We start from the raw sequence: 19,313 nt of genomic DNA, 5'->3' as shown, positions 1-19,313 counted from the left end.
TGTGTCCAGCATTTGGCTTTTATTCCATCTATTCACAGTCCTTCACCTCTCCTGTCTCAGGTCACTTCGCAAGGTTCTGGAGTTTGCAGGTGCTTAAGAAATTCAAAGGCTTTAGAGTTCCTGAATGAGACAGCCCACACTGAAAGACTCCAGGCTCCTCCTCCCCCTGTCAGATTTAGCCTGGATAACCAAGAAGTTGGCACTGAGAGGAGTGGGGTGAGAAAACCTTGTCTTCTTACTTCTCAGTGAGACAAACATGGTGAGGCAGTGAAGAAAGTTCCTGGTGTCACTGACTTCCACACTGTCCTTCTCCCATTTTTCAGCTGCTGGGACACCACAGAGAAGAAAGCTGCACCCCTCCCCATCACTACAGCTCTACCACACTACGACACTGCCTCAGGCCTCCGTGGTCCCGGTCCTCCCGTGACCTGCCAGGCCAGGCTGTGTGACAGTCTACAGGGCCCCATGCACTCAGAACTCATCTCTGGCCCGCAGCACCTTGGGCTGCTGCTTCCTGTCCAAGCCAGGCTTCTGTCTCTGATCTGCAGGCTTGGCTGCACGGCTGGGAGCACGAGGCTCTGAGGAGGATCTGCTGCTGCCATCAGTTCCTTGATGTTTATCTCCATCAGGCTGGTCCTGCTCCATGGCCCTCTGCTCCATCAGCTCCTCTGCCTTCACCCGTTCCTGCAGCCATGGAGACAGAAATGATGTGAATCCTCCCTGCTGGGGTCTCGATGAAACGCATCCACCCGACTGCTCCAGAACCAATTCCCCTCTGCAGGACCCATCCCAGGCTGGCCCCTCCACCACACACCCTGTCCAAGGGCAACCCCCAGGTGCTGCACGGTGCCCTGCCCCAAGGGAAAGCCCAGAAGCTGCTCCTCAGTGGGATTTGATCTCACTTGGAGGTACTTTGTCCCTTCAGCATGCCCTTCACCTGCTCAGTGTGCTCCGGGGAGTGCGTGTACCAGAGGGCAATGGCGCAGCGCCTGCCACGCCTCACGGCCCACACGCCGTGTGGGTTCTCCTTGCCAGAGCTGAAGGCCACCAGCCTCCCACACTTGGGACGCACCTCGGCCTGCCAGGAGAGAGACAAGAGACTGTGAAGCCAGCAGACCCCTGCTCTGGATGACACAGTCCTTCTACAGAGGTCACACACCCTGTGGGAACGTGGAAGTGCAGAGAGCTGCTAGGCACCTACAGCCAGTCTGTGAGCCAGGAAGGCCTTGGAGAGGGACAGAGAGAATCAATGGGGCAACAAAGGTCACAAACACCCACAGACTGGAAGAGCCTGGAAAATCTCAGCTAGGAAAGAGTCAAACTCTCCCCTGTCTGAGATTTGCCTCAATTTCCCTTTAGCTGTCTCTATTTGAATCTGACACTGCACCAGCACTGGATTGTTTCTGGAGTGGTGGGATCCGATAACCAACCGGTTTCCTCCTGCACAGACTAAGTCTCGCCCTCAGTTCTCTCTCCCTCTTTTGGCCAGTCCCAGACTTACTGTGACAGTCACAGTGTCCATTTCAGTGAAGAAAAGGCCTCCACCTTGGAAGTCATCATTGAGGTAGAGAATGCCACTGTGGACAAAAAGAAAGAGAACATTTGTAGGGTGAAGCTTATTCCTCCCAGGTGCTTCCCCACACTCCTTGTCACAGGTTGAAAAGCAAGTAGACCAGCTAGCAGGAGAATCCATCTGAGGGTGTTAAATACAGCAGTGCCTAGCTCAGGGGAGTCCCTGAGCTGCAAGCCACAGGAGGCTGGGAGAGTATGCCAGGGAATTAGCTCTACACACTTGTCCCGTTTTATTTTGGCTTGTTCTTAATCCCCTGCAGCATGCATCTGTGGCACTGCTGTGACAATGCCCTGGGCTTGACAGACCTTGTTTCTAACCTGTTGTTTATGTTTCAAGGTTGGGAATAATCCAACTCCTGGAAGAGGAGACTGATCAGCAAAGAAAGCCATGTCTTAACAGCCAAGGAATTTCAGGGTAACATCAGAATTGGAATGATCAAAAAGGGGCCTGGTGCATGTAGAAAAGAAAATTAAACCAAGAAACTTCCTTACTAAAGTTATACAAAAAGAGAAGTAGTGAGGACACTGTACAGCACAGGTGAGCCCACAGTCGAGTAGGTGAAAGAATGGGCCACAAACTGCCCACTTTCTTCTTGGTATTCAATTAAGCTGCTAGAAAACAACAGAGGAACAACAGAGGCTCTTAGTTAATGGGACAGAGAGGAAGACATACTAATGAACACAGTGGTTGCTGAAGCAACGTTAAGGACATAAGTGCAGTGAGAGGATTACCAGCCCTGGAACCCAGGAAGTTGTAGCTCTTCTGCCACAGGGCTTTAGTAAGGCTGTGAAGCCAGAGGGGTGACATGAGTGGAGAAAAGCAAGGACAGCTCTCTCACGTCCAAAGGGACAGGAAGGCAGGGATAATGGTTGAAGCATAAACAATGTTATCCTGACCTCAATAGTCTGCAGGGCTTTAGACTCCATTTCTGAGAAGGATAATTGGAGGACAAGAAGAAAATGGAAAATGGTCTTAAATGTAACATTGGGGTACTAAAAGCAGATTGGCTACCCACATAATGTTTGAAAAAATAGTGCGTTTTCCAAGGAAACACTACATGCTCAATCTCAGCAGTTTGGACTGTGGTAAAAGGACTCAGAATGGTGCCATAGGGGAAATTTCTAATGAAAAGAGAAGGTGAAGGTGAGCATGACCAGCACACAGGGACCAGTGCACTGCTGGCATCCAAAGGAGCACTGTGCACCCAGAGCAGCATCACAGGAACTCATGGGCCCCTGGGTCCAATCCTGCTCAATGTCATCATTAATACCCACAGCAGAGATTCACAGGAAAGATCCAGGAAGTTTGGAACACAAGCACTTCATTCAAAAGGACACTGCAAGAGCTCAGCCCTTAAGCTGGTTGGGCAGTCACAGCTCGAGCTGCAAGAGGACAGGGATGCTCCCAAAAATAGCTCAGTGGCATAGATCCCCAGAAGGTATTTTACCATCCATTCAAGTGGAAGTCAGAGAACCCAGGGAGCAGTAAAGGGACAGGACAGCTTTCTCACAGGAGGGACAGAGATCTAACTGGTTAAACAACAAAGTCTGGTAACTTTACAATCTGGTTATACCAAGTAAACACTGGTATGTGAAGGGAAACAACTCAGTGATAATGGAATTCCCTCTAAGTCCCAAATCTTCATCGTAGCTGCATAGAGATTTCTGCTCTGGATACAGCTACCATTCAAAGAAAAGACAAGTAAAATTTCTGGATGCATGGGATGAGATGGCAAGTAGGAGGAATCAGCTGTAGTGAACTGACCTCATCTGGCTGCAGTGTGCAACAACTGGCATCACCATTAAACTATATTTCAGGTTCTTTCACAGAGGAGTAACAAAACCCGCCACAGGCTGGAAAAAACACAAACTCTCACATGGAATGGAAAAACCCAGCATAAAGTATTTGCAGTGAATCTTGAGAGAATAGGCACTGAAGTACACTGCTCAAACAAAAGGAATCCAAGGAGCCTGACTATCCCTTTCCTGTAACTCACAGAATTCTGTAAAAGATGGAACTCAACTACAAGAAACAGCCTGTCAAAAGGGCTGGCAGCTGACTGTAGTACTGTGGCAGACCCACAAGATAGCAGCTTGATATCATGGTTCTAATCTGTGCAGCCTCCCAGCCTCATTCTGGTCTCTGTTAAAGCTGGCTGTGTCAAGCAAGGAGGGGAAAAAGGGAAGGTCTTCCCAGCCCAGGGAAGGTGTTTCACTCCTATTCAGCTCCTTCTGAAACTGCTGATGCAGCCTTCTGTCTGATGCTACAGTTCTCGATGGCTTTGAGCCAACCATCAGCAGGTTTCTATAAGCTAAGCTCATCCTCTGATGGGGCCAGGGATATCTTCACATGATCTAATGCAGGTGCTCTTACCTGTAGTCCCTGTACACATAGGCAGGAGGTTCTTTCCAGCATTCTTGCCCCTCAGGATCCAAGAGACAATTGTCAGCATGGACAGGATGACTAAGATCCATGCGACCTTCCTGTTCCCCTGAAAATGCACAAAAACGAATATGGACATTTTCAGCCTCAAGAATGGATAAAGCAGAGAGAAAGGGGTACGGTGAGAGTAAAAGGAGGATATTTTCCTGAGAGCACATGGCTGGGAGCGAGGAGACTCTCTGGGAGACAGGGACTAACAGGATGAAAGGTTCTTTACCGTCTACAGCTCTGCGGCACACAAGGTGTGTGAATGAAAAATGGAGTTTCTTTCCAGGAGTGAAATAGGACTCGATGATTCTCCGAGATTTCTCACTAGCCTGCAGAAGCAATTTGGCATCTCTCCACTCCACGTCCCCATTTTGGGCCAGCTACAAGTGAAAAACAAGTCTGTTACAATACTTACAAAGACACTCTAAGAACTGATACACGTATACAGCACAGAAGAAGAGACCTTTGTCTCCTGTGGTCACTCAGGCAAGAAAAGAAGACATTTTCTCATTTAATTATAACTCAGAAGTACAACTTTACAGCACAGCAATTATTTCCTTCTCCTTGGCCCATGAAGCCACATCTGGAAAGCTGCATCATTTTGGATCTCCCACTACACAAGAGATACTCAGAGACTGAAGTGAGTCTTGAATGAAGAGTCCTAAGACGGCAGGAATGTTGGAACACATGACTTAGAAAAAGAGGCTGAAAGATTTGGCTTTCTTCAGTCTAGAGAAGAGAAGGCCAAAGGAACATCTAAGTACAGCCTCCTGTCACCTAAAAGAGGGTTACAGAGGAAATGGAGACAGTGTCTCCTCAAAGAGACTCACTGAAAAGAGGCAGCCGACAAAAGCTGCAGCAAGGGAAATTTTGGCTAGATATGAAGAAAAATTTCACCCTCACAAGACTGGTACAGCTCCAAAAAAGGTACAGCTCAAAAAAGAGAGGCTGGAGAATCCCCACCCTTGGAAATGTTCAGAACTTGCCTAGGTGAAGAATCGAGGGAATTCATCTAGCTTTGGAATTAGACATGCTGCAAGCTGGAGGTCAGATTGGAGATCTCAAGAGGCTCCTTCTACCTTAATTTATTCTCCAGCTCTAAACTAAGCATGTCTGTAAGGCTACCTTCACAGGGACAAGCAGTCCCCAAACCCTTCCTCACAGAAGAGAAAGCACTTGTCACGCCTTCCACGTACAACATCCCTGAATGTGACTGAGGAGGAAGCAGGCCAGAGGAGACCACAAGTGTTGTGAGGGAGACAACACACCCATGACACCACCCAGAGTGCAATCCACTGAAGAAAACACTCAGGTGGCAAACTCTCTTTCTGCACAATTAAGAAGACAGCAGACTCACAGATGCATTTTACCTGCACGGCCTTCGAAACAGTTAACCCTTCAAATCTCTCATGTGGGGTGTGAGGCGACCGCCTTGCCCGGTACCCATCTCCTGCTTCCCCTGCTGCCTGGAACACAAGGATACAGATGACATGCATTAGGCTGCCAGCTCTCCTCCATGCAAACCCTACTGCCCTGCCTGCTGAGGAGGAAGGTACACAGACAGGAGTTCTTACAGGATCCTGGCCTCACCTTTGTCAGTCGGAGAAGGTCCTTACACTCAGACTCCGTCAGCACTCTGTCGAACACAACCCGCTGGGTTCCATTCATCTGCTGGGAATCCATCGTGACAGCAATGCCCTCAAAAGGCAAAGCACCTGTTGAGAAGCAAGCACAGACAGGCATGATGAGGCTTTGGACAACAACCCCTCAGACAGCAACCCCCCGCCTGGATAAGGAAGTGGAGAGACACTCTACATTCTCTGAGAAGACAGGACAGTTCCCCAGAAGAGCCCGCTCCTCGCAGACCCCTCACATGCTTCAGGGGAACCAGAGCACCAGCTGGGGATGCTGGCCTACAGCACGTGCTTCAGGAGCCAGCAGACACTTGGGACTTGCTGGGAGAGCAGCAGGGAGCGGGGGAAGTTGAGTGCACTGTGGATTGCAGCAGCAGAGCAGGTCCAGCCTACTGGAGTGAGGCTCTGGAGAAAAGAAGCAGGTAAACACCTCCATCAACCCTCCTTTCAATCATCTTTCATCAACATCTTATCCAAGAATTATCTCTGGTGAATCTTTCTGCTTTCTTCACCCCAAAGAGAAGTACTGGATATTAGCTGATGATTTAGCTTTTTGATCTTTGGCCTTTTTCCCCACCCTCTCTGACCTCTGGATGATGAGGAATGCCCTCATCAGGCCCTTAGAAGGCTCTGCTCTCACAAGTGCCACAGCAGAGAACCACTCAGGGTCATTTCAAGCAAAGATTCCATGACTGAGCCCTTCCAGAGGCTCTGCATCCACACATAAGAATAGGGGACCACAAGAACACGAGACTCTGCACTGCAACCTGCATCATTCAGCCACAAACCCCTCGAACTTCTACTTTTCAGGGAAAGACTTGCCCAAGCTACATTGTCTGCTTCCAGTTTCCATTTCTTGCCCCCTCCCTTCGTGTCCCTTTCAGGAAAGTGTTGATTGAAGTTGGGCTGGTGAAGCTGAACCAGGTTTGGTGTAGACACTGCTGGCACAGAGATCTGCATGTCCATGGGCTTGTCACACATTCAGGCTGTCCTCAGCTTCTCCAGCCGCAGTGCCCTTTGAGTTTGCATGCCAGAGATGTAGGCAGTGAGATTTTGCAAGATTACACATGCACCAAAGAGGAAGAAAAGAACAGTGAGAAGACTTGCTGAGCCATTCAAGTCAGTCTGCATCTACGCTAGCATTCAAATGTCTGAGGGTGGAAGACAGCATTTAGCCTGAGTAAGTCTGGCTGACTGCATCCAAGACCTCCTTCAGGCTCTTTTACTCACCCCTCTTCTTCCTTTCTTCCACATCCAGAGTTTCCTGCTTTTGCTTCTCCTGATCCTCTCTCGGGAGCAAGGGAAAAAGCAGAGACCAGGGCTGTCAGTACACAGAGCTGTGCCCAACCCTCCTCTGTAGCAGCATTTCACATCCTTCCCATTCCTTTTGTCCTCATTTCTCTAGGTATTACTGTTCCTTGTACCGCCCCTACTTATACTGCAGTCCTAGCTGACCTGCCCAATCTTACCTGTGTTTCTCCCTTAGGTTTTCAGGAATCAGCTCATCTGGAGTCCAAAGATCCTGTAAGGAAAAAAACCACAGGTGGTTCAGTACACAACAAACCTTGCACTGGCTTCTCCAGTGAGTATCAGACCAACCACTGTGGCCCACTTCTCAAGACAGACAAATTGAGCCAATGCTTATGGTTACAGCAGCAATTTCAAATTAACTTCAGTCCTGGAGCAGAAGAAAGGCCTTAAAGATCCACCTCATAAGGACTTGGGGGTCCTCCTCATCAGCATCTGGTCATGGCCTACTAAAGTGAATTCTGACAACTGAGATTGTGAACAATTGGTGAAACCATGGCAGGAAGATTAAAATGATATTGTTACTTACAGGGTCATGAAAAGTTTCTCCCAGATGCTCTACTGCATAATAAATCAACTTCTTCTCCATCAAAGATCTCTGCACATAATGCTGAATACTCTAAGGAAGAAAAGAGACTGTCAAACAACCACCTCACAAAAGACAACCCCATCCCTGTCCAGGGCAGAAGCCTGTCCCATCCCACTGCTGTGCACAATTAAAGCCTGTATTTGGCCTCAAGGGACACTGACTGTGACAGACTAAACTCCAGTTTCTTCAGTCCTGGCCTTGGCACATGTCTGCAGTGAAACACCTTCCCCTTTTTGTCTCATGGACTGTGATCCTGTCCTGTAGGACAGGGGAGGACCAGCAGGGACAGACCTCGAGTGTACCTACCTGTCTGGCTGTGACAGCTGCGTCCTCTCCCAGCTCAGTGCGATACTGCTTCATTTTCTCCAACATGGGCTCATCCGTGGGATAGAACAGCAAGTAGGAAGCAGCACATTCAGCAGCCAGTGTCTGGTTCCCAACTTGTGCAGGGACAGAAGAGAACAAACACAGATGTCTCTGAGAGACTTGAGCAGGGATGTGTACAGGCCAGCAGCACCCAGAGTCCCTGTCAGGACCTGGCAGCTGGCCTTACACCAACACACACCAGCCCTGCCTAGCTGGGCCTCCACCCAGCGATGGGAATGACCCTGGTACAGAACAGGCATGCCTTTAATGCTGATTGGGAGCTGGTTTAGAAGAAACAGATTAAAAGTAAGTGTATTTTGAAAGAGAGATGGTCCCACTTCCCTCATGCAACAGACAAGATGAGGGGTCTAGCAGCATCTTTGAGATACAAGTTTTCCCAGTGGTCTAACAGAGGAAATAAGTTGGGTCAGAGTGGGGAGGAGCAGGGGTATGCAAAAGGGATGTGTGAAGTGACAGGGTGACAGGATGACCAGTGTCATGCCAGGCTATCAGTTCAGCAGGTAGGGATGCCTCAGAAGGAACACCTCTGCTGAGGTGAGATGTGTGTGCAGCCTCTAGGCAGGAAGTGGGAGCCTGCCCTGGAGCCAGGTACTGAAAAGGAGGGTATAGAACACTGAGCAAATAGCTGGAACAAGGTCCTGAAAAAGTGTACTGGAGGAAGGACGTGGAAACAGCCTCACACCACAGAACCTGGGCAATAAGACCGAAGAAGACCACAAGGGACATCTCCCAAGGTGGCCACAGTCCTGAAGAGAGGTTCTGGGAAGAGTGAGGGGGCAAACAGAAGTAGAGCTCAGGTCAGTGTGCCGTTTTTCCCCATGACAAGCTGCCCTCCAGGATCAGAGGCAAAGGACAAGTGTAGGGGTGCCACAGCACAACCTGCTGGTTTGTGGCTCTGCTCACCCTGGCTGTAGGCAAACTGCAGCAAATCAAGATGAGAGGGTATGAAATCTTCTGTGGCAGAAATTCTCCCTGGCTTTGTGGCAATTTCCAGGACGCACTGCTGCCTGCACTTCAAAACCTGAATATAATGGGCTGCAAGAGAGAACAGCAAGAAAGGTGGTAGCCCACACTTCTTCCAGACAGGAGTGCTGGGTGATGGGATGTGCCCAGGGTGGGGAGCACAGCCTTCCCACCCAGCCCTCTGTGCCTCTAACACTACCTGCAATGGCTTCATACAGGCCAGGCTGCATTTTCTCCTCCTCATCCTCATCCTCCCGAGGCCCTTCACACAGGGCACGACACTCTTCCAGTGCTGACAGGGCCTCTGAGAGTGACTCCTCCAGCCTGGCCACGGCCTGCAGGTACTCATCTGCATCATAGTGCTGCACACCAGTCTCATATGCCTCCTGTGAAGGACAGATCCAGGGCCCCTCATCAGTGTGGGTGACACCAAAGGATGCCCTGAGACTTCTGAATCGCTCATAGGATGGTGCTGACATAAAGGGGCCCACCTGCTCCTGCACAGTCAACCACACAGTGACAGCAAATCCCACACTAAAGCCAAATAACTGTCATCAAAAAGTCTCTCTTGTCACACTTGCAGTAGTTTGTCCTCACCTGGAAGAGAAGGCTGCAGGGAGATCTTCATGCAGCCTTTCAGACACAAAGGGGTCTGAGCAAGACTTTAGACCAAGACCTGTAGTGACAGTATTAAACTGAAAAAGTGTTTTGATGGAAGATAAAATATTTTTTGGACTGGAGATAAGATACTTTGATGATGACTGTTAGGAAACACTGAAGCAGGTTGCCCAGAGAAGCTGTGGATGTCCCATCCCTCAGAGAGTTCCAAGGCCAGGTTGGATGGGGCTTTGAGCAACCTGATCTAGTGGAAGGTGTCCCTGCCTATGGCAGGGGACTTGCATAAGGTGATCATTAAAGGTTCCTTCTGGGCTAAATCTCTCTATGATTCTGTGTATGGGGGCCTGTCTCAAGCCATGGCCTTTGTGTGGGAACAGATCAGGGTCCCAGACCAGTCCCTAGGGTGGACTAAGAGCTGCTCATGCGTGGCTCTGCACTGAGCCCTCACCCAGTGTGGCGTGGCCTCCAAGTCCTGGAAGCTGTCTGACTTCACCCCTGACATACGCCGGTACTTCTCGATGTCCTCCTGCATTTGGAGGTGCTGGGGATTAGCCACGAAGAAGGTGTGAGCGGCAGACACGGCCTGATCCAGCTTCTTCAGCTGTGGAGAAAAGGCAGCGGCGCCTGTCATGCTCCTGCAGGTCTCTGCTGTTCACGCCCACCCCTCACCCCAGCTGCTTCCCGGCTTCACAGAATCACAGAATGGGTCAGACTGGAGGAGGCCACAGTGGGTCATCTGCTCCAACCTCCCTGCAGAAGCAGGGTCGTCCTACAGCACATGGCACCAGATTGCATCCAGATGGTTTTGGAATGTCTCTGGTGAGGGAGATTCCACAACTGCTCTGAGCAATCTGTTCCAGCGCATGGTCAGCCGCATAGTAAAGTTCTTCCTAATATTCCACCTAAAGGTGGAACTTCATGTGCACCAGTTTCTGCCTGTTGCCTCTTGTAGTGGCTGGCACCAGTGAGAAGAACCCGGCTCCATTCCCCTGGCAACCCCCCTGCAGGTATTTACGCGCATCAGTAAGGTTCCCTCGAGGCTGTCTCTGCTCGAGGCTGAGGGAAAGGCGTTCACACCCCGGCTGCCCGGCGACCCTCCAGGAGAGCCGTGCCACGCCCGCCCCTGCCGGGACAGCACCGCGGAGGCGCACACTCCCACCCGCGCCCGGGGCTGTGCCCACCTGGAAGAAGGCCACCTGCAGGTAGTTATAGGGCTCCCTGCGCTCGAAGTCGCGGCGCACGGCGCGGCTGGCGCGGTGCGCGGAGGGCGCGGGGCGCAGCCGCCGGCCCAGGCACTGCTGCAGGCACCGGGCGCGCTGCAGCACGGGCCCGAGCAGCGCGGCCTCCCAGCGCCCGGGCCCGCCGCCCAAGGGCTCCTGGCGGGCGCAGGCGGCGCGGCAGGCGCGGCGGGCGGCCCGCAGCCCCGCGTAGCTGTGCAGGGCGCGCTGCAGCAGCTCGGCCGCCCGCGCCCAGTCCCGCGCCAGGTACGCCCTCACGCCGTCCGCGTACAGCAGGTCGAACGGCACCAGCCGGCCCGGCGACGTGGCGGCCGCGGCGGCGGCCAGCAGGCTGAGGCACAGCAGCGAGGCCATGGCTCCGCGAGGAGAAGGCGGAGGAGGAGGAGAAGGGGTCCTGGCGGGCCCCGGGCTCGGCCCACCCCGGGGGCGGCGCCGGTCCGGGGCCGCGGTGGGCGGGAAGGCTCGGCCCAGGTCCCGCTGCGCCGGCCGAGAGCCGCCGCTGCCTCGGGGGCTCCGGTGCTGCCGCCGCCGCTGTGTCTGACGGGCCCCTGGTCCGGGCGGCCTCCCCAGCGCGAACCCTCCCTTTGGGGTGGGTCACTCAAAGGCCTCCAAGGACGCCTCTCCTTGGAGTCACGCTTGGACACTTCATACTGCCATCACACGGAGAACTGCCTTGGGCATGACAGGATACCTATCTCCCTCTGACACTGCCTCCCCTGGGACAATGCCAAACCTTTGCCCTTGGCTGGAATGACAGCCAACACCAGCCAGAAGGCCCATCTCCCACACAGTACTCTCGCACCTCCCTGCCAAGAATTGTGTCTGGGGCAGGAGCCTGCTCCAGACCTCACCACTCCTAGCTTTGCTGGTGGGGGCAATTGAGGGGGACTTCCCTCAGAAGCTTCTGTCAGCTTTCCTGTTTGGCTGAGAAGTTTGGGCCATCTGAAGTTTCACACAAAGTTTGCACTGGAATCAACAGCTTGCACTGGTGAAATAAGATGTTAAGGGTCAGGATCTTCTTGGAGAGAATTTAATTCTTTCCAAGCCTGGAGTTGCTTCAAAGCAAAACCTTTTGCTGAGCAGTGTTAAAAACTTGAGGCCTCTCCTGCTTAGCACTACATCTGAAATGGACAAAAGACCTTTCACCCAGTCTCCCATGACAACTCCTCTAAGGGCATCATTCACTTTCCTCGGCTGCTAAGCATCTGCTGCCTTTCAGAGAAACTGACAAGGAAGGATGAAGAGGGAGGAAAGGAGCCTCGCACATTTTGCATTTCCCTTCCAGAAGCCTGTGAAGCTTCATTAAACACCGGGCCAATAATTTTGTTTCTATGGAAACAAAATTATTACTAATATAGTATTTTAAAAACAGACACACGATTGACACTCCAAATATAGAATTTTAATACCATTCTGCGCCTGCCTTGTCTCTTAGGGCAGAGCGGATGCGAGGGTGGAGTTCACAAAGGGACGGGACTGGCAAGGGTGCCAAGTGGCGGTGGCAGCGGTGGATGTGTTTGTAACCTGAGAGCAGGCACAGGCTGTCTGTCCGTCCGTTGTGCTCCCTTCTGCGGATCTGTCCCACTTCTCTTTCCCCCACCAGCATGGGGTGCCGTGTTTTCTGCCTGCTGGCGAGAAAGATGAGAATGCAAATTAGTGATTGGGTCCCGGGACAAAGGGAACGCTTGAAGTTTTATTTAAAAACTGTGATGGCACTGAATGTTTTTGATGCTGTCCCTCATAGTTTGGGGTCCTGGAAGGTCTGTGGCTCGCAGGCCTCTGGGGTCCTTTCACATGGCGCCTGCTCTCCATCCTGCAGATGCCAGACTTCGCTGCCAAGCACGGAGCAGCGCCGTGGCCGGTCGGAATTCTCCTCCTCCCTGCTGCCGAGGGAGAGGCGGCGGTCGTGGCGTGATGCGAGCAGGAGACGGGAGTGCCGTGGGCTGCAGGCTGGGCTGGGCTGCGGTGTCTCGTCGATGAAGGTGGTGATCTCATCTCGGAAGAAGCAGGCGCTGGAGCTGGAGCCCCGGGGCAACAGCCCCCCCTCCAGAAACTGCCGTAGGGTCGTCAGCTCATCTTCCGGGGGCCGCCGGCGGTGCTGGTAGTCATGCAGCTGGGGAGGCAAGAAACCGGGGCCCCCGGGCTTGCGGGGGGTGGGAATGCGGATGTCGTCAGATGAAGACCACTTGTGTAGGAAGGATGGAGCAGAGCGGTGGGCGGAGAAGATGTTAGTCTCATCATGTGACATTCTCCGTGAGATAGGGACCTGGAAAACAGAGGAGGGGGCAGGTGATGGAAGACTTGAAGAGTCAGAACAGGAAGGGAGTAGCTGAGGTTCGCAGAGAGGAGAGTCAAGAGGACACAAAGACGTGGGAACCCGACAGAGGAGGAAGTAGGTTGTGGGGCTGCCCCGCTAGCTCTTGGCTCACCTGCAGGTAATGCACCTTGTCCTGGGGCAACAACATGTGGTGCATGGGCAGCAGCTTGATGTCCCGAGAGTCCCGCTTCGCAGCTGCGGCGCCGTTCGCATCGAATCTCACTTTGCAGATCCTGCCATCTCCATAATCATCACACACACCATCTGTTGGCAATGACGAGAACGGCAGTCAACACTTTTCAGTCAGAAGAGGAGCATTATCAGGGCACCTGGACACCGTCCTAATGCTTATCTGACTTGTGCTGCCCTACTTGCAGCCCTCAGGGCTCACCTCTGAACGAGGACCTTGTCTTTCTGCTTGCAGCAGCACTAAAGCACCCACTCAGTGCCCTATTTCTTCTGTCTTGCCTTTGAATTGCTCACTGCCAGGTCTTGGACCCTTGAATGAGCGAGCTGGGCTGAGGCCCAGCATGTCACTTCGGTTGTGGTTTGGCAGCCACACACAATGTATCTATGCTTGCAACTAGTGAGGAGGATGTTGCACTAATGCTTCCTGGATGCTAGTCCTAAGGCGGCGAGCGGCAGAGCCCTCCACAGAATAAATTTTCTCGTGGTTGCTGACTTCAAGCGGTACCATGAATGTCACTGAGCCACCCGCAACACCACAAGATCCTTTTCCCAAAGACCCCCCCTCTTTCCTCTGTAGTCTTTTGGGGAGGTTGGTTAGTGAAGAGAGGTGACTGTGGGTGGTGAGGAGCTTACCATCCTCTGTGTCTTCCTCAGACATGATGGCCACACACTGCTCCCACACGGTGCGGAGATCTGCTCGGTAGCGCTCGCAGGACCAGATGAAAGAGGGGAGCAGCAAAGTCTGCACCATGGAACACCAGAGCACAGCCAGAACCATCCAGGTGGGGGCCGTATCATAGCGCAGGCTGAAAAAGCTCACGACCTTTAAGGCAAGAAAAAGCAACAATGCCAAGGAGACAGAAGTAGGGATCAAGGCAGAAAGGTAATGCGAATCAATTCTGTAGCAGAACATAATCTGTCTCTAAAGGATTCATCCAGTAATTATCCTGTGTCCCCTTGAAAACCTGCTCCTGGGGTCTTGCCCCAGGTTTGCTGGACCATATTCCAAGCTGTCATATCTCTACCATGAGACCTGGTGCTAGCATCCCTTCTTCCTGTGCTCCTTACCAGCTGGAGCTAAATAGGTGCTAACAAAGGACACAGCCGCTGGGGAAAAAAATAATCTGTGACTCAGCCTCTCCCCTTTTAAGGGTTCTTTTTGAGAACTTCTCCAGCTCTCCAATTTTGCACAGAATCGACCGGCTAGCCAAAACCTGAATGCTGCCTACAGCCACACAAGCAGAAGGAAAAAGACAACTGGATGCATCAGCTGTTAAAGCTGGTGTATCAGAAGCAAACTGGAGAAATAGAAATCTCATTGTTTTTACAAGTAAGTTTGCAGAATAATTTCCTCTCCTCTTAGCCACTTAAAACTTGCACAGTGGTTTTAGCTGTGTGGTGTGTATTCCCCAGGCTTAGATTTAAGAAAATGCTGCTGCGGAAGGATGAGAGAATTACTGCAATCTTTTTAAAACCACCGCTCAGAATAACACAGATTCAGATGCGGCAGTTCTGCGGCTGGTGGGACAGGAGAGATCCTTCTCTAAAACTTGAGAGAAAAGCAAATCTGCTTTAACTGCAGACTCTGAAGGCAAAGGGAGAAGTGGATGCTTACCAAGATAGGCACCCCAGTGAGCGTGTCATACAGGAAGACAATGGCGCTTATGAGGTTGGTCATCTGCAAGGAGGTCTTGGCTGACTCGGAGCCGTCTAGTGAAGACCTCCTTTTGCCTCGTACGTCCTCCACCACAATGGCTGGCACATTGAAAGTGGTGTGTGCTGATGAAGAGCAGGACGACGCTTCTTCTGCCCTCTGATGGTGGCACCGCCGGCGTCTCCTGTGCGCCCACAGGGTTTGGTAGAAGGTGATACCCACGCACACCAAGCCCATGACGATTCCTCCGAGCAGCAGGAGGCTAAAGCAGACGCCGAAGCCCAGCCCTATTTTGCTGACAATGAACTGGCAGCCACGGGCGTAGTAGCGCTCGCCGTTGTTGTGCCAGCCGATGGAGGGCAGGGTGGAGAGGATGAACGACACCATCCAGATCCCCATGACTGCGTGCAGAGCCTGCTTCTTGGCATTGCTCAGGCGGTAGTTGACCGGCCACCTCACCATCCACATGCGGTGGTAGGAGAGGGAGGCCACTGTGAAGCAGGTGGCCAGAGCCAGGGTGTAGTAGGTGGACACAAAGACCTTGCAGATGCTTTCGTTCCAGTCGTAGTCGGAGGACTCGCGCCGCAGCTGCACCACGGCATAGGTGGTGAGGGGTACTGCTGCCATAAGGATGTGTGTGCCAGCAAGGAAGCACAGCAGCAGCTCCAGAGGCTTGTGTTTCTGTTGTTTGGCCGTGATGCTGAGGATAATCCAAGAGTTGGCCAACAGAGCTAACATCCCACATGCCAGCCACCACAGCGAGTTGTTGTGCAAGGTGGACTCTGATTCAGAGTCCCCCATGCTGCCAACCCTGCTAGACTGCACCCTGCCTCTGCTGCTGGGATATTGTAAGAGGGTGAGTGGGACTCAGCACTGGGGGAGCCACGTCTCTCCTCATCTGCTGCTGCAATGTGAGTTGTTTGCACGCTGGAAGGGTTTCTCAAGGCATTGCCACCAGGTGCCAGGCAGAAGAGCCGTCAACTCTGTCTCGCTTCCAGTCTTCCCTTTCCCTTCTATTTGATTATATTTATTCCCCTTGTTCTAACTTTTTCATCTGGTTTTTTTCCCTTGTTCTCTTTCTTTTTCTTTCTTCCACCTTTTTTCTCTCTCATGAACACTTGCCAGTGCTTCTTCCCTCACTAGCTTGGGCTCACTTTTTTTTTTTCCTCCCCATCTATTACATCACTCTCCTCCACTCTTCTCCCAGACAAAAAGCTCTCCTTACTTCATGTGCCCACCAGACACCTTCTGACTCAGAGGCCACCTTCTGCTGGGACTGGTGAAGGCCACACACAAACAGGGACTTCTAGGGACTCCAAACACTTCGTCAGAAGCAAGTGCCTGCTTCCCAGTGTCCTAGGGAATGAGGAGCTAGGCAAGAGTTTCAGAGATGACAGGAAAAAGAGCAGAGGTCCCGATGAAAAAGTGAGGGTGGTGCATACACTGAGTGTAATTCCCCTCTCACCAAATGCCACTGCGCTGGTGGCCAGGTAGAGGTTCCTGCCAAGGCTGTCAGAGAGCTATCAACGAAGAGGGAAGGGTGAGAAACAAGATTCAAAGGGCTCCCTACCCAAGACCTCACTGCTCTCTCACTACATTGTCCTTTTCGCTGTTTCTTTTTGCTGGTCTTTAAAGCTCTCCTGCGCAGGGCACAGCTGGCAAACAATAAGGAGATGGCAGGGAGGGGAAGATCCTTTTCAAAGGTTCCCTTGGAGATTCAGGGCATGAGTTTCACTGTAGAAGAGAGAAAAGAGAAAAAGTAATTTAAGATCATTCTATCTTCCCAGATCTCTCTCTCTCTCTCTCCTTGCCCACACTAACACCTTGTCATGATTTAGACAGTGTGGAGCATTCCCTATGTCTTTCAGGAAACAGAAGAGCCAAATTTGTACCAGTCCCTGCACAGCTCAGGCTGGACTCTGGTCCCCACCAACTCAAGCCAGAGCTGCTGAGACCATGCTCCCTGTCCTTCCAGTCCTAGGCTCCCTACCCAAATTGTTGCTAATGCCATTTCTGGCATGGAAGGTCTGATCTGCACCATCCCTTGCAATTCCAGCCCTGCCATCCCCATGCATGTGCTGCTACACCCCTTGTTTCAGCTGTACAGCTCCCACAGCTCCAACAGTCTTTGGACCTCAGCTTCTCTCTGCCAATGATCTGGTTTTTAACCTGCTGCTCCCATCCATGGGTGCATTCCACCATTCCAATGGTACCCTGCCATTCCACCTTCTTGACACACAAGTCTTTCAGCAACATGTTTCTGCTGGCGCAGTTCTGGTCTCCAGAGACCCCCACAGTCACAAACCCAGGGAACAAGACTACTAACCTATTCCTGAGACTCCTTACCTTTGCCTTCCCTGGTCCTACCAGTCAGACCCCCTTCTCTGTCTTCATCCATAGGGGACACCCAAGCAGTGTATTCCAAGAAGGTACAGGCCTGTTCTGTGTCTTGACCAGTGCAGATGTAAACTTAATCTCTATGTTGACAGCTCAGTACCCCAGCCCGATCTAATGGCTCAGTTCCCACCCCCCCCACTTCCTTCTGCCTCTCTGTATTTTCTCACCCTCTCTGTGACCACCTGAGGCTTTGCCTCCTTTCCTCCCTGCTTGGAGCAGTTTGCCATGACTGGACTGGCGATGCCCCCATTCTACTCTGTTTCATCTTTTCCCCCCCAGTATCACCACTCTTGCAGTTAGGCCTGTGGCCTCTGGAGACAGTTACCGAACTACCCATCTCTGATAATTCCCAGGGGAATGAATTTCCTCGCAGTTTCTCCTTCTGCCGCCCTTCCCACCCCAGCTTGTTCTGCTGGCCCACACCGCTCCCTCGATGAGGCTGGAATCCTCCTGCTTCTGCTGCCTCTGGGGCCCAATTCTGCTTCAAGCTGTGGTTCTCCCGCTGGCAGAGACCGGAGTGCCCCCGAGCTCAGGCAGGATGCCCAGGTCGGGGAAACCCGTCCTCACCTGGCCGCGCTCCCTGGTGCGCCCCACCGCCCATCCCACAGCGGGGGAGAGCTCGGGAGCCGCTCGCGGGGCCGCCGATGCAGGGGAGGCGCAGGAGGGGGCTCGCAGGGGAAGGTGACCCAGAATGGTAGCAAAGGAGCGCGCACAGAGCCAGCCGGGGTGCCGGGAGACGCGGCCGGCCGGGCCGAGCCGCGCCGCTGCCCCGCCGCCCCCTCCCCTCGCCCCCCGCTCGGCGGCCCGGCCACGGCGGGGCTCCGGCCGCCCCTCGCCTCGCCTCGCCCGGCGGCGGAGCGCAGCGGCTCGGCCGGGGCTGGGCTGGGCTGAGCTGGGCGGGGGCCGCGGAGCCCGCGGGGCGCCCCGGGGCGCGGCCGTGCCCGGCGGCGGCGGCGCCGCCCTGCGCCCGGCGGAGCGGGGGCCGGCGGCGGAGCGGGGGCCGATCGCGGCGGCGGCGGCGGCGGGGGCCGGGGGACCCATCTTACCTCTCGCCGGAGCAAGCGCTGCCATGGCGACGGGCGCCCCGCGCGGCTGTGCGCGCCTCTGCCCGGCTGTGCCGGCCCCCGGCCCGGCCGCCGCCGCAGCTCCGGCCGCCGCAGGCAGCCGCCCCGGCCCCGCGCTCCGGCCACCGCCGGGCGGGGCTCGGCGAGGGGCGAGGGGCGGGGAGCGCCGGCGGGGGACGGCGGCGGGAGCACCGCCGGGCCGAGCAGCCAGGGGGCGGGACGGGCGGACGGGCGCGGGAGCCGCCGCCCCGGCACCGGCCCCCGCCCCGGCAGCACCGGCCCCTCCGCCGCTCCCGACGGGGCGGGCTGCGGCCGGCCGCGCTGCCGGAGCCCGGCTCGGACACGGCCCAGGCTCGGCGGCTCCCCGTCGTGTGCAGCCCTCCTGCCCCACGGGCCGGGGCCGCCCCACAGGGCACTTGCAGGACAAGAAGGCACCGGCTCCCTTTCCCAGAGAGGGATGTGAGGGGGCACCCAGGCCGTGCGAGATGTGGGGGAGATGGCTGCGAAGTGAGGGGAAAGGCAACGAGCTGATGCTGCAAAGGGTGCTTGGAGGGCAAGGCGCCCAGGGCATCGGTTGTCCAGGGTGCCTTTGCACAGCTGCTGTGGTGGCTTCTTCCATCACCAACCAACAGTGTGGTCCTACAGACAGGGAAAAGACAGAAGAGAGGACAGGAGATCGAGTGGAAGTAGTGCTCAGAGCAGTGTTTTGGTCATGTCAGAGGGGTAAAGCTCCCCCTCGGGCTGCGTCACCTCAGCCAGGGCAATCCTGGCTAGAAAGTTTTCACAAGACAAAAGACATCTCATTTTCCTGTTACCCGTCTTGCTGCTGGAGTGAAGGCACCAATACCTTCCTTGTCCTCATTAATTTTGAGGCCTGTTGTCTGCCAATATCTGTGTCCTCCTTTCCTCCATCAGAACTGGGATAGGAATCCGTGTTCGTGGTCAGATAGGG

At 53.8% G+C, this 19,313-nt stretch overlaps 2 protein-coding genes across 2 annotated transcripts; both read right to left on the bottom strand.

The window, feature by feature from the left end:
* Positions 1 to 11,094, bottom strand: P3H3 (prolyl 3-hydroxylase 3). The gene is made up of 15 exons (XM_063148510.1): positions 10,684 to 11,094; positions 9,951 to 10,103; positions 9,084 to 9,270; positions 8,825 to 8,956; positions 7,841 to 7,974; positions 7,475 to 7,564; positions 7,107 to 7,159; positions 6,868 to 6,926; positions 5,594 to 5,718; positions 5,374 to 5,469; positions 4,233 to 4,383; positions 3,947 to 4,064; positions 1,502 to 1,577; positions 938 to 1,078; positions 1 to 684 (listed from the first exon to the last, which is right to left on the bottom strand). The coding sequence occupies exons 1-15, from the start codon at positions 11,092 to 11,094 to the stop codon at positions 472 to 474; spliced, it is 2,139 nt and encodes a 712-aa protein (XP_063004580.1). The 3' UTR covers positions 1 to 471.
* A 1,026-nt stretch (positions 11,095 to 12,120) lies between these two features.
* GPR162 (G protein-coupled receptor 162) lies at positions 12,121 to 18,431 on the bottom strand. The gene is made up of 5 exons (XM_063148509.1): positions 18,344 to 18,431; positions 14,862 to 16,634; positions 13,880 to 14,069; positions 13,170 to 13,321; positions 12,121 to 13,006 (listed from the first exon to the last, which is right to left on the bottom strand). The coding sequence occupies exons 2-5, from the start codon at positions 15,699 to 15,701 to the stop codon at positions 12,479 to 12,481; spliced, it is 1,710 nt and encodes a 569-aa protein (XP_063004579.1). The 5' UTR covers positions 15,702 to 16,634; positions 18,344 to 18,431; the 3' UTR covers positions 12,121 to 12,478.
* Positions 18,432 to 19,313: the final 882 nt, after the last annotated feature.

This window comes from Melospiza melodia, chromosome 2 (genome assembly GCF_035770615.1).
Source record: "Melospiza melodia melodia isolate bMelMel2 chromosome 2, bMelMel2.pri, whole genome shotgun sequence".
Classification (NCBI taxonomy): domain Eukaryota; kingdom Metazoa; phylum Chordata; class Aves; order Passeriformes; family Passerellidae; genus Melospiza; species Melospiza melodia.
Note: the sequence above shows the minus strand (reverse complement) of the source record. Positions and strands in the feature narration are given on the sequence as shown.

Excerpts from the sequence above, each read along its gene's own strand:
- GPR162 (XM_063148509.1), bottom strand. The coding sequence starts at position 15,701 with ATGGGGGACTCTGAATCAGAGTCCACCTTGCACAACAACTCGCTGTGG. Across the intron at positions 14,070-14,861 it reads TCACTGGGGTGCCTATCTTG|GTCGTGAGCTTTTTCAGCCT; the intron begins GTAAGCATCCAC and ends CTTGCCTTAAAG. Across the intron at positions 13,007-13,169 it reads ACAAGGTGCATTACCTGCAG|GTCCCTATCTCACGGAGAAT; the intron begins GTGAGCCAAGAG and ends TCTGTTTTCCAG.
- P3H3 (XM_063148510.1), bottom strand. The coding sequence starts at position 11,094 with ATGGCCTCGCTGCTGTGCCTCAGCCTGCTGGCCGCCGCCGCGGCCGCC. Across the intron at positions 5,719-6,867 it reads GGAAGAAAGGAAGAAGAGGG|GTGCTTTGCCTTTTGAGGGC; the intron begins GTGAGTAAAAGA and ends GCTTCTCAACAG. Across the intron at positions 5,470-5,593 it reads ACCTTCTCCGACTGACAAAG|GCAGCAGGGGAAGCAGGAGA; the intron begins GTGAGGCCAGGA and ends CTTGTGTTCCAG.